Here is a 13,447-nt window from a genome sequence, read left to right as displayed (position 1 = left end):
TAGACATAGAAAATAAACTTATGGTTACCAAAGGGGAAGGAGAGGGGGAGGATAAATTAGGAGTATGGGATTAACAGATATGACTATATATAAAATAGATAAGCAACAAGAATTTACACAGGGAACTATATTCAATATCTTGTAATAATCTATAATGGAAAATACTCTGAAAATATATTTATATATATAACTGAATTATTTTGCTGTATACCTGAAACTAACAATATTGCAAATCAATTATACCTCAATTTTTTAAAAATGAATTGCCCATTCAAAAAATTTTAAAAATGGAAAATGAAAAATCCACATGGAAGAACACCTTGATTTCAAAAGTATGACTGCCCTCTTCTGAAAACTACATTGTCTGATATTTCCCAATATCATCAGGAACTACTGGTATTCACCCACAGCTTTTTTTTTTTTTTTTTTTAATGTATTTACTTTTGGTTGTGTTGGGGCTTCATTGCTGCACGCGGGCTTTCTCTAGTTGCAGTGAGTGGGGGCTACTCTTCGTTGCGGTGCATGGGCTTCTCATTGCGGTGGCTTCTCTTGTTGCAGAGCACGGGCTCTAGGCGCGCGGGCTTCAGAAGTTGTGGCACACGGGCTTAGTTGCTCCTTGGCATGTGGGATCTTCCCGGACCAGGGCTCGAACCCGTGTCCCCTGCATTGGCAGGCGGATTCTTAACCACTGCGCCACCAGGGAAGTCCTCACCCACAGCTTTTAACAGCAGACTGGATAGTGCCTTTCTAGAATAACTGGGATGATTGCTTCAAGATAAACTACCTGGCAGGAGTAAGGAAAAGATATGAAAGATAATACATTAAGAACTTTTAAAAGTCCACACTAAAGAAACATGCCTATGTGTAATGAAAATACTTGTTAATCCCCACAAAAATCCTGTAGCCGAATTATTTTCCTTTTCTTTAGAATGTCAAAATCCACATTCAATTCAAATGTAAAAGGTGAAAAGGATTAAGTGAAAACATTCCCTCCCAACCCTTTCCCCTAGATTCCCACTTACTCTCTTACAATAATAATCATTTCTTGGTTGTCTTTCTAAACCTATATTGTCTTTTAAAACCATATCCAAGGAAACACATATTATATATGTATTGTGTATTATATATACTCCCCGCCTCAGCACATACCCAGTGTTTTGCATTTAACAGTACGTTTTGGAGATCAATTCGTATTAAGACATAAAGACCTTCCTCATTTTTTTTTTTAGTGTGGCATAGCATGACACTGTAAGGTTAATTGCATGTGCCATTATGTGTTTGTTTTAGTTTGTCTGAGGTTTTTTTTTTCCCCTGGTATGAAACGTTAACAGATATGGACTTCAAAAAAAAAACAAAAACAAAAACAACTGTAACCATAATATAACACTATTATCACACTTAAATTAACAATAATTTCTCAATATCATCACACATCTAATCGATATCTGAGTTAAATGATCTCATGTCAATTTTAAAAGCTTTTGACAATTTGAATCACAATCTAAATAAGATCAATACGTTGCAGTTGATTGATGTTTTTAAAGCCCCTTTTAATCTGTAGGTTTTCCCTCTTTTGTTTCCCTTGCATTTTATTTATTAAAGTACCCAGGATGTTGTCCTAGAGTTTCCCACAGTCAAGATCTTGCTGATTCTGTCTCTATGGTGTAGTTTAACATCCTCTGTTCCTTCTATTTTCTATACATTCGTAGTTGGATCTAGGGGTTTGATCAGATTTCCTTGTGGTTTTGTGTGTGTGTGTTTGTGTGTGTGTATGTGGTGTTCTTTTATTATAAGAACACCCTGTTGGTTATCTTCCTTTTTGTAATCTTAGTCAGTTTCTTTTTTTTTTTTAAACATCTTTATTGAAGTATAATTGCTTCACAATGGTGTGTTAGTTTCTGCTTTATAACAAAGTGAATCAGCTACACATAGTCAGTTTCTTTTTTAATGGAAAAGTGGTAATTAATTTTGAAACAAAATGCCCCCTCTTTCAGAAAGACGTGGTGGTTCAAACGACTTCTGTGACAGAGGTAAGGCTGAGCAATCACCTTGTAAGAGAAATGGTCACACAAGAATAATTCAGGCAAAACAACAAATTCCTCATCATTTTTCACTCTCAACAATAGTGATTTCCTTTTTCTTAATTAGCTCTTAATCACCACAAGCTCCTCATTTCTTCCTGAGGTATTATTTCCAGGAGGCAGCCAAAAACGGCTCAGTGAATAAGCTGCTTTTGAAAATGAAACAAAATTTGGGCGAGTCGCCATTTATTTATGACCAAGGATCCTCGTGATCGAGCTCCGGCCTTCCCCCGAGGCGCTAAAGAGCAGTCTTATTTAACTCGAGACCTTTCTTTCCTTTTTCACCTTTTTCCGGCCTCGGGCACCGGCACCGCGCAGGACAGGCCGCAAGAAGCCGGGCTTTGCATGAACTCGGCCTCTCAGCGGGTCACCGAGTCACAGCATCTCAGAACCCCCAGCCAGCGAGCCACGGAATCCCGCCCACCACGGGGGCCTCCGCCCAGCCTGCCACGCTCCGGGGCGGGGGTGGTGGGGGTGGTGGTTGGGGCCGAAGGGGCGGGGCCTCGAGGCTCCGCCCCGGTCGGCGTCTGCTCTCCGGCTCCGCAGCAGCCAGCTGACTCCAGTCGCGGAGCTGCAGCCTTCGCTTTCATCTCCGCCTCCGCCTCGGAGGATCCCGGGCAGGAGCGAGGGCCGGCCGCTGGCCCGCGAGCCGCCGCCGCCATGGGGAACCGCGTTTCGCGGGAAGACTTCGAGTGGGTCTACACCGACCAGCCCCACGCCAGTCGGCGCCAGGAGATCCTGGGTGAGGTCCGGGCCCGCGCCCCGTTATGTGCGTGCGCGGCCTCCCGCCACCGGGACGCGCCCGAGGCCGGTTAAGAGTCGACTCCCTGCCGCGTCTCGCCGCCCCGGCCGCCTGGCCGCGTGGGAGAAGCCGGGGGAGGCGCTGGGCCGGAGCGGGAGGGAGGTAGGGATCCCCGCGCTCCCCCGTCCCACCGCGCGGCCCCGGCCCTTCGACGGGGAGGCGCAGGCGCGCCCCCAAGCGCGGGCGTGCGGTCGGGGCCAGGGTTTGCTCAGAGCCGGGTCCCCGCGACTAGGCCACCCTTGGGTAGATCCTCTCGCTTGGAGATTCTCGTGCCGCCGGTCGGCACCGTTTCCTCCCCGTCCCCGTCCTCCTCCTCCCCCTCCCCCCTCGCCTCCCCCTCCCCTCCCCTCCCCCTCCCCTCCCCCTCCCCTCCCCCTCCCCCTCTTCTCCCCTCCCCCTCCCCTCCCCCTCCCCCTCTTCTCCCCTCCCCTCCTCCTCCCTCTCCTCTCCCTCCTCCTCCCCCTCCTCTCCCTCCTCCTCCCTCTCCCGGTAGCCGGCCCCGGCAGAGCCAGGCTGCGAGCGTGTGCGAGGCAGGGCGTGGTCCTGGAGCATCTGGCGGCCCACGCGCAGGGCGCGCTGACGTTGGTCGGCGCCAGCAGGCCATCCTGCCGCCGGCGGCTGCTACCTTGGGCCAGGGAGGGGACTCGTGGTACCCGACCCTTTTGATCCCAGGGGCTTCTCGGGCCGGAAGGGTAAGCGTTCCAGGGTCCGGATCCTGCTGCGCTCACGGTGTTCTCACTGATCCTCGCAACGAGGCTCATGCAAGAAGGGCAGATTCATATATATTTTTCATCCATCCCAGTTTTGTGGACGAAAAGGCTGAAGTATGGAAGACTTGCCAAGATTAGCCTTCTGGTTCCCTGACTGCTAGTTTAGGGCCTTTACACCAGGTTAACTAGGCCTTATTCAACTCTCTAGAGGTGTAAGGCGCTCAGCTATTTGCAGCTTCTATATTATATAGAGAATTCTCTCATCTCTCCCAGGGTACTCTTAATGGTAAGCTAGGCATTGTGTTGAGTGCTTTACAAACATTACACAATTTAATCCTCCCAGTAATTAGGTAGGTGTTATCCCTGTTTTAAAGACGAGGTAAGAGTGAATAAGTAAATGTTAGAGGGGGATTCTGATCTGGGTTAGATTGCCTCCAAAGCATTGCTTTAAACCTCTTTGCTATTGTTTCAGAGATCTGGAAACTAGTGGGTGGTAAATTGAATAGGAGGAATTCTTTCTCATACACAGTATTCCCCTAGTTTTTTTTCTCTGCATCCATTTGTGCACTGAAAAGAAAAAGCAAGCCCCTGATTTTTGTTGGGTAAGTTAGAAATTTCATGTTTTCACAAAAAGAAAGGAGTTAACCCTTTAAAAACTTTCATGGTCGAGCAGACTCTTCAGAGTTGTCTCTTGGACTGGAGTTCACCTTCTCCAGGTTGCCTGCCTCCTGAATAAAGCAACCTTTCCTTTCCAGCCAATACTTGTCTCTTGAGTCCCGCAAACAGCGGAACCAGGGTTTGGTAGCACGTGGTCACAGATCTAGTAAATGGAGGAATCTAGATTTAAACCCATATCCTTCTGACACTAGGGACTATTTTACACTGTTAAAGAACTTTATAAATTGTTTAAAAAAAAAAAAAAGAGTTAGTAGATCCCTTTGAAATGGATTTGTTAAAATTGAATCAGTAAGTTGGGAGCTTGAACGTTTATAGTTGCTGTTAGGGTATCCTTTTAAGAGAGTTTGGTTCTTGGATGCTTTCCTTTTTATTTTTAATCAAAATGTGTATTTTGCAAATCACACATAGGAGATAGCATATGGTACATTTTATCTATGCCTGATCAATACATTACATAAGAATAATCTGGTATCCACGCTATAAAAACCAACTCCTGAATACTGGAACTTAGCTATCTATTTAAAATTCAGAAAATCAAGGAAGTAAAAAGGTGCTTGTTCATGCTTATCTCAACACGGAACCTTTTTTCCACAAACTTATCATCACTGGACCGTTTCACTTGGAAAGTAAAAGGACTACATATTTCTCAATGAAAACGTCATTTTCCCTGCAGGTGTAAATAAATACTGCTCAGTGTTCCATTTCAGGGGTGGAGATGGAATACCCTCAGGAAAGATAAAAATCTGGAGACTTGTTTAAATTATACTTAAATGATGAGATATTTCTCAAATGTATCAGGTTTTGGGGGGGAGAGAGGCACCAGAGAACATGGATATGTTGTTTAACAACCACCATCTGTACGCTAAATTTACAAAATTTATGTACGAAATTAATGAAGGCTAGGGACTAGACCATTATTAGTGGGTCAGATAATCACAAGAAATGCTTCTTTTACTGCTGTACTTCCACAGGGAAAAAGCATTTCTTTTTAACAGCCTTACTAAGATATAATTCACAAACTATAAAGTTCCCCCCCCCCCTTTTTTTTTTGGCCATGCCACAGGGCATGTGGGATCTTAATTCCCCGACTAGGGATCAAACCCGTGCCCCCTGCATTGGAAGCGCAGAGTCTTAACCACTGGACCGCCAGGGAAGTCCTGAAAGTTCACCCATTTAAAGTGTACAGTTCAGTGAGTTTTTATAGTGTATTCACAGAGTTTTAAACTATCACTACAATCTAATTTTTAGAAAGTTTTTGTCATCCTAAAAAGAAACCCTATACTCATAAGCAGTCTCCATATCGTCCAGTCCTGGGCAACCACTGATCTTTCTGTTTTTATAGATTTGCTTATTCTGGGCGTTTCTTATGAATGAAATCATAAAATATTTGGTCTTTTGTGACTGACTTCTTTCACTTTGCATAATGTTTTCAAGGTTCACCCATGTTGTAGCATGTATCAGTACTCAGTTCCTTTTTGTAATTTTTCTGTATGGTGTAAGAGAGAAGTCCAGTTTTATTCTTCTGCATATGGATGACCAGTTGTTCCAGCACCATTTGTTGAAAAGACTGTTCTTTCCCCCCTTTAATAATATTGGCGTGCTAATATTGATTTTTATATACTATTACAGCTTTGCAAAAATTTGTTACAGAATTACTTGGAGGAAGTTGATTTGTCTGAGAAAAATGTGCCATCTTTGTTTCATGATTTTAGAGTAACTATGAAGTGTGTGTTATCTTCTATCCTTTGTCAGACGTGTCAATTTAATCTAGTTTTATGTAAGGTAAAAATGCTGGAGCTCTAAACAGAAATAACACATTTTAATACAAAAGATTTATTACTTATCCACCAATGAACTAAACACTTGTTATTCTATGTTTGGAGGACTGCTCAAAATGCCCATATTTTAATGAATGACTTATTTGAGCTTTTCATTTATCCCAGGGTAATTAGTTTTAGACTCAAACCTATTGAGTAATCAATAATCAAAAAGTAACCCTCAAAAGGATTGTTTTTTTTTGGCCTGTTGCCTACAAAATTGTTAACATTGATGAAATGAACTAATAACAAGAAAGATGAGAGGTTAGGGAGTGGAGACAGAAGAGGGGAAAGGAAAGAAACAAGAATAATTACCTCGAATTAACACTACCCTTATTTCTTATATATAAAACTAGACTTAAATAACTTCCTGTCTTGCATTTTAAGCTTTTATTGAATTCTTCATTTCACATTTAGAGAAAAGAGGGTGAAGCTGCTCTTCTTTCTTCTGAATCTTTTCAAGAACACTCGGAATGACCTGTCCCAAGAAAAAGGTCCTTCTTCCCTTTGCTGTCCTGGGTCAAACATACTTGACAACACACAAAACAGAAGATGTTCATTATATCTGGGCTTCCATCTCTGGAGTGCCGGGATACAGAGAAGAATCTGCATTTGCCTGTAGGCGACACTTGCCTGAAATGCAGAGGTTTTTATTACTGGCCTTTTCCATAATACTTGGATATTTGCATGTGAATTCAACAAATAAGCATTGTTCAGTTCTAATGCAGAAAGAAAGAAAGAAGGGGGGGGTGGTGTTGTGAATCCATAGAGTTCTTTGGAAATTACCCTAATTTCCCGGTGACTAGAAAAAGTCTACATTGGCAAAACTTTACATATCTAAATGTCTAAAAATAGGAAAATGGTTAGAAGTTACAACTGGCAACTCGAAGTGATTTAGTCATTAAAAAGGAAATTATGAAATCTAAGTATTATATTGTATATAATATGTATATATTATATATAAGTATATTGCATATATAGTATATTGTATATATATTACATAAAAGTATATTGTAATAGTCTGTAAATCTGTCAGACACATAGGTTTATCAGATTATGATTACCACTTTGTAAAACTTACAAATTTAATATACAAAAAATTGTTAGCAGTGAAAAGCCAACTAGATAACATGAAATCTTTACTCATTTGTGACTATCTTTCTGTTATTGTGGAGAGTCTAGATTTTGAGGCTCACTTTTTTCTGCATAAATTCTCAATTTGTTGTGACATAGTATTTAGTAACTTTACTGTTGAATACACTCCTTCCCTGTAGTAGACAAATATTTGATAAAGTCTCTAATAGAGGGCATATAATGACTTGGAAAAAGAAAAAAATTAATCGATGTGTTAATTTAATTGATGTTAGTTAATTATAATTGCAGAACTATTGTGCACTTTTCTCAGTCTCTGATTTTTTGTTTGTTTTTCCCTTACAGCAAAGTATCCAGAGATAAAATCCTTAATGAAACCTGATTCCAACTTGATATGGATTGTAGTTTTGATGATTCTCACTCAGTTTGTTGCATTTTACTTAGTAAAGGACTTGGACTGGAAATGGGTCCTATTTTGGGCATATGCCTTTGGCAGCTGCATTAATCATTCAATGACTCTGGCTATTCATGAAGTTTCCCACAATAGTGCCTTTGGCCATTGCAAACCTATGTGGAATCGTTGGTTTGGAATATTTGCTAATCTCCCTATTGGTGTTCCATATTCAGTTTCCTTTAAGAGGTATCACATGGATCATCATCGATACCTCGGAGGGGATGGCATCGATGTGGATATTCCAACTGATTTTGAAGGCTGGTTCTTCTGTACCACGTTCAGAAAGTTTATATGGGTTATTCTTCAACCTCTCTTTTATGCTTTTCGACCTCTGTTCATCAACCCCAAACCAGTTTCTTACCTGGAAATTATCAATACCGTGATCCAGGTCACTTTTGACGTCGTGATTTACTACGTTTTGGGAATTAAATCTTTAGTCTACATGTTGGCGGCATCCTTACTCGGCCTAGGTTTGCACCCAATCTCTGGACATTTTATAGCTGAACATTACATGTTCTTAAAAGGACATGAAACTTACTCATACTATGGGCCTCTGAATTTACTCACCTTCAATGTGGGTTACCATAACGAACACCATGACTTCCCCAACATTCCCGGAAAAAGCCTTCCCCTGGTAAGTAAAGGATTTGATACATGTTCTAATTTCTGATGGTTATATGATCAAAATTAGTCTTGATTTGCACATTTAAAATGGAATCTAGTATATTTCGTCCATCTAGGCTGTTCATCAAAGAAAACAGCAAGAGTCCAGGTCCTGAGTTGAGCAGCAGCCTAACTTTACAAAGAGTTCACTGTCCTGGATCCCTAAGCCTAGCGGTAACACGTCTCGTTTAGAATGTTGGGGGATCTGCAAAACTGGCTAACATGTAAAGTAATTCAGAAACAGAGAATGAATTCCCTCTGCGAAGGGAGCAGAAGTTCACATAACCTTTATCACTGTTAAACTGAATACACTTAGCTAAGGTTTGTGTTGGTTTGTTGTGAAATACAGAGGTCCTACATAATTGCTCTGCAAAATAAGTGAACTTCAGTTTCCAGTACCACAGACTTGCCACAGGTAGGGACCATCTGTTTTCTGTCACATAGACTTTCAGTGTGTCGTTTGTGGAGTAAATGAAAGACAGCACATTGACATTCATCCTTTCACCCTTCCCAAAAAAGGATGATCCTCTCCAAACTTCAGTTGTATTTCTGATGAGTTCTCTTATTAGACTTGCCACCCTCAGAATGGATAGCTTTTACAATTCCATTACCAAAAAAATGTTTCCGTAATTCTAAAAAGGGGAAGTGATATGATGTGTAATATCAGGTTTTTTTGATTTTTTTTTTTTTTTTTTTTTTTTTTTAGCTGTGATATAAGGGAACCATAGCCAGGTATTTTATGCTATATCATAGCCACCCAACCAAATTTTATAGATTTCCTCTTCAGTTTTTAAATGTTGGCTGTCTGCAGACTCGTATACAACATGACAACAAAGTATAACGTTTGATTATTGATTGGCTTGCCAATTGAGGAAAGAAAAATCTAGAAAGGACATTGAGTTAGTGGGGAAATTTTGAATCTGGACCATGTAATACATAATACTGTGTCAGTGTTAAATTTCTTGGGTGTGGTAATGGTGTTATGGTTTTGTCGGGGAATGTCCTCGTTCTTAGGAGATATGTGTAGAATATTTAGGGGTGAAGTATTCGGGGTTAGTTTTCATATAATGTCTGCAACTTTCTTTCGGCAAAGAAAGAGCAAAGTATGTGGTGTGTACTATATATGGAGAGAGAGAAAGTGGCCGTGACATAGTGTCAATTGGTGGACCTAGGTGAAGGGCATATGGGTGTTGGTTTTTCTGTTCTTTCAACTTTTCTGTCGGTTTTACATTTTTCAAAATAAAATGGGGGAAAACACCACACAACTGGCCGAAGACAGCTTTGAAACCGGTGTAATGTGGTGCTAGTGCAGCTACTTTGTGTCATTTTGGCCTGAAGAGTGCGCCCGCCTTTGCTTGCCTCTTCCCTGACTAGGACAGTACATTTCTATATTTTAAGAGGTTATGGTTTAAGGAGAAAGCCAGTCACCTTCGGAACAAAATAGTTAATTTTTTCCAATACAAGCCACATACTTTGACTTGTAATTTTCTTGAACAGTCCCTGAACTGTTCAGCTCAAACATTGCTTGACCTAAGGCCCATGGTTCATCAGTGAGTACTGAGTTCCCACTCCATTCCACAGTTTTCCTGTTTAGCTAAACTAACAAACCTTCTCAGAGTTCTGTAAGTCTTCCTTTTCCTGCTTTTTCTGTGGTGTATACCAAGGAGTATCTTGTTCTACAGTTGTTGTGCTGCACTAGTTATGTTGCATATAACTGTCACGTGGTTAGTTAACAGGTATGTATAGCAAGGTTTCTTTTAACAGCTTTATTGAGATGTAACTCATAGATACAATTCATCCATTTAAAATTGAATGGTTTTTAGATTGTTCAGAGTTGTACAACCATCACTGTAATCAATTTTAGAATATTTTTATCACAATAACAAGGTTCTTTAATTTTTTCTATGTTTTTCGTGCCGTCTCTCTTCAACATCTTGGATTCTGTGTTTCTGTTTTCCTTTGGGATTTATTAGGGTAGTTTTTGCACATTTTGTTGAAGCCACAGAATTTTTTCTTACTCAGCAGTAACTAGTTTTGCTTGCTCATCACACTGGCAGTAGTCATTTTTTTAAAAGACAGTCTCAACTTGAGATGGCTGAATTGCACACTTGATAAGTGATTAATTTCTAACTGGCATGCCACAATAATTGATCAGTATTTGTAGGTTCCTTAATGGCAGGGGATCAAGTGGTGCCTTTAAACCCTACAGTGGCGGCCATGCAGTACGACACTTAAAAAGCAGCAAGCTGATTGGATTGCAAGTATTTGTTGTTAAAGATTCCAGCTGCCAACTTTTACAAGTAAACCAGTATATGTAGTCCCTCAGAGCTTGTTGGAACATCAGTAGTTCTAGAGGATCAAGTGTATGTTCCTGCTGAAATGTAGGCTGCTTTTTGTTTAGAATTCCCAAAGCTGCTGCTTTTATTTATTTATTTATTTGAGAGGGAGGCAGGAGAAAGTCTCATGGTTTCTCCTGAGTGTGTGTGTGTCAGACGTTCATCTGTCGTCTGTAATAGGACTCAGTTAGCACTCACTCATCTTGCTGTATTTTCCCTTCCAGGTGAGGAAGATAGCAGCTGAGTACTATGAGAGCCTCCCCCACTACAATTCCTGGATAAAAGTACTGTATGATTTTGTGATGGATGATACAATAAGTCCCTATTCGAGGGTGAAGAGGCATCAAAAAGGCAGCGTGGTTCTGGAGTAAATGTCATTAAGGCCAAAGGAATTCCTCTCTGAAACTCCAGAATAGCTGAGAAAGTGGAATTTTTGCATTACTAAAAAGACCAGTGATGTTTAGAAGCTGCCCTTCTACAAATTCAAAGTCTGATCTTCATGGTATCAAGACGCTAATCTGCCTGTAAACAGTCAGCCTATCTGTGCAGCATTCAGCTTTACTCACAGGAAACTTGTTCATTGTATTACCACCGTGGTGGATGTTTTCACTTAGGTCTGACACTTTGTAAGCATATCATAAGAAAAGCTTTTCAAAAGCTATTTCTAGTATGTTGTTTTCACTATAATTATTTACTTTATTAAAACACCTAATAAACAGCTGTTGATCACAATAAATAGTGTTTATCATATTTTTTTAAATTTTACCGTCTTTACACTATAACCAGAGTACTGGGAGTGAGCTTACTTTAAAATTTAAAAAGGCCTGGAAATATTTTTCACTGCAAGCCGAATGACTCATTTTTAATTTTTTCTGTTGTATCAATACATGGAACCTAAATTAGTGCTGAGTCCTGCACAGCCTATTCATACGTAAAGACATTATTGAACTTAATCACATCCAACATTCAACTTCCTTTTCAGATGCGTGGACTCTCAAATTAGAAACCACTCAACTAACTGATAAAGAGTTTCTTGTCATTTCGTTTCAGCGGAAGCTGGTTGGGTCTGATGGTAGATGGTGTCAAGTAGCCAGTATCGAGGGCTGTTAGGCTGGCAGTCCTGGTTACCTGAAACGTGTCATTTGGGTAAATTTAGTGTAATATGGTGAACTATTTTTTTATCTTTTGTTTTTTTTTGGCCGGGCTGTGCAGCATGTGGCATCTTCCCCTGACCAGGGATCAAACCCTGTGCCCCTGCAGTGCGAGCTCAGGGTCTTAACCACTGGACCGCCAGGCATGTCCCTGGTGAACTATTTTAAAGTAATCCGTGGTATCAGACAATCAGATAGTCTACAATTTGTACACAACACCAACCCTCTGCCATCCTGAATACGAGATATTATAAAATTCTTACTTCTATAATTCCCAGCTGTATTGCAGTTTCACATGCTGGTGGTGAAGAGTACAGCACTCACCCTCAGAAGGACTGGGTTTTCACAGACCTGATTTGGGGAGACAGAGTACTTTGCTTTCCCTTCCTTATCCTCTTGCCTGGGAAAATTCCTACTGTCTTCGAACTATTGCTTAATGACCCTTTGCTTTAACGTTTAGAGTGATGATAGAACCAACTTTACAATTCAGATGTATGGGCTCAGTCAGTAAAAGTATCTGTGAAACCTACCCTTGGGTTTGACATTAAATGAGCCCTCCACTCACTCCCCTTAGCTGTAGAACTTTAGTCAGTGGCTCAGCTGCCAGGCAAGTGCTGAAAACCCCCAGATCTCCTGCCAGCTCAGCCCCCTCTCAGTTCCATTTCCTTCCTGGTCCATGGAGGGTCGGGGGGTGCCTCATTGTCCTTCCCCAAACTTGCCAGTTCTGCTTACATGACCTCTTGCCTGACGGAGGTTTCAGCCTCCTAGCGGTCTCCAGGCCAGTCTAGCTCCCATCTGCCAGCTTGGGCCATTCTTTCTGTCACTGGTGACTTTTCCAGAGAGACCTATGAATCAGGGCGGTAGGAAGGCTGGGCAGCAGAGCCTTGAAGGCACAAGGATGATAGGTCCTGAGACATGGTTCAGTAGCTTTGCACGAGTTCTCCCTTCTGTCTAGATTCCCTTTCCCCATTCCTGGTCTGGGTCCTTCGGGCTCACACCAGTATTTGGTAGCCCATCCCTCTCCCCAGCAGGTCAGGTGCCACTTTTTGGACTCTCCAACCAGTGTTTATCTCATTCGTGGTCCACATACTGTTTTGTAAATACACACAGTTTGTTTTCCCCTGAGGCTGTAATTTCTTAAGGGCAGGGATTATCTTTTATTTCTTTGTTCCCCAACCCTAACAAGAACAGTGCTTGGCTCAAAGTAAGTGCTTAATGAATGGAAAGAGACCAACAGAGGCTATCCTTACACTTGAGAAGCTTTTCATTGAGAAGCTTTTCATCAAAAACAGAAACAAGGGCTTCCCTGGTGGCGCAGTGGTTAAGAATCCGCCTCCCAATGCAAGGGACATGGGTTCGAGCCCTGGTCCAGGAAGATGCCACATGCCGCAGAGCAACTAAGCCCGTGCGCCACAACTATTGAAGCCTGCGCGCCTAGAGCCCGTGCACCACAACTACTGAGCCCACGTGCTACAACTACTGAAGCCCGTGCGCCTAGAGCCTGTGCTCCACAAGAAGAGAAGCCACCGCAATGAGAAGCCTGCGCACTGCAATGAAGAGTAGCCCCCGCTCGCCGCAACTAGAGAAAGCCCGCGTGCAGCAATGAAGACCCAACGCAGCCAAAAATAATTAATTAAAAAAAAAAAAAACAGAAACAAAAGAT

At 41.7% G+C, this 13,447-nt stretch overlaps 1 protein-coding gene across 3 annotated transcripts; it reads left to right on the top strand.

Annotated features, from left to right (window-relative positions):
• The first annotated feature begins 2,602 nt into the window (after window positions 1-2,602).
• DEGS1 (delta 4-desaturase, sphingolipid 1) lies at window positions 2,603-11,369 on the top strand. Of its 3 annotated transcripts, XM_059941861.1 has the most exons (4): window positions 2,741-2,823; window positions 6,506-6,706; window positions 7,526-8,268; window positions 10,858-11,369. In XM_059941861.1, exons 2-4 carry the CDS (start codon window positions 6,562-6,564, stop codon window positions 11,002-11,004), a joined length of 1,035 nt encoding a protein of 344 aa, XP_059797844.1. In that variant the 5' UTR covers window positions 2,741-2,823; window positions 6,506-6,561; the 3' UTR covers window positions 11,005-11,369. The 3 variants fall into 3 exon arrangements, with proteins under 3 accessions (XP_059797860.1, XP_059797844.1, XP_059797853.1); XM_059941877.1 differs by lacking the exon at window positions 6,506-6,706 and having other exon boundaries at window positions 2,603-2,823; XM_059941870.1 differs by lacking the exon at window positions 2,741-2,823 and having other exon boundaries at window positions 6,563-6,734.
• The last annotated feature ends 2,078 nt before the right edge of the window (window positions 11,370-13,447 follow it).

Source organism: Balaenoptera ricei, chromosome 1, assembly GCF_028023285.1.
Source record: "Balaenoptera ricei isolate mBalRic1 chromosome 1, mBalRic1.hap2, whole genome shotgun sequence".
NCBI classification, from domain to species: domain Eukaryota; kingdom Metazoa; phylum Chordata; class Mammalia; order Artiodactyla; family Balaenopteridae; genus Balaenoptera; species Balaenoptera ricei.
This window is presented reverse-complemented; position numbering and strand designations above follow the sequence as displayed.

Excerpts from the sequence above, each read along its gene's own strand:
- DEGS1 (XM_059941861.1), top strand. The coding sequence starts at position 6,562 with ATGACCTGTCCCAAGAAAAAGGTCCTTCTTCCCTTTGCTGTCCTGGGT. Across the intron at positions 6,707-7,525 it reads AGAAGAATCTGCATTTGCCT|CAAAGTATCCAGAGATAAAA; the intron begins GTAGGCGACACT and ends TTTCCCTTACAG. Across the intron at positions 8,269-10,857 it reads CCGGAAAAAGCCTTCCCCTG|GTGAGGAAGATAGCAGCTGA; the intron begins GTAAGTAAAGGA and ends TTTCCCTTCCAG.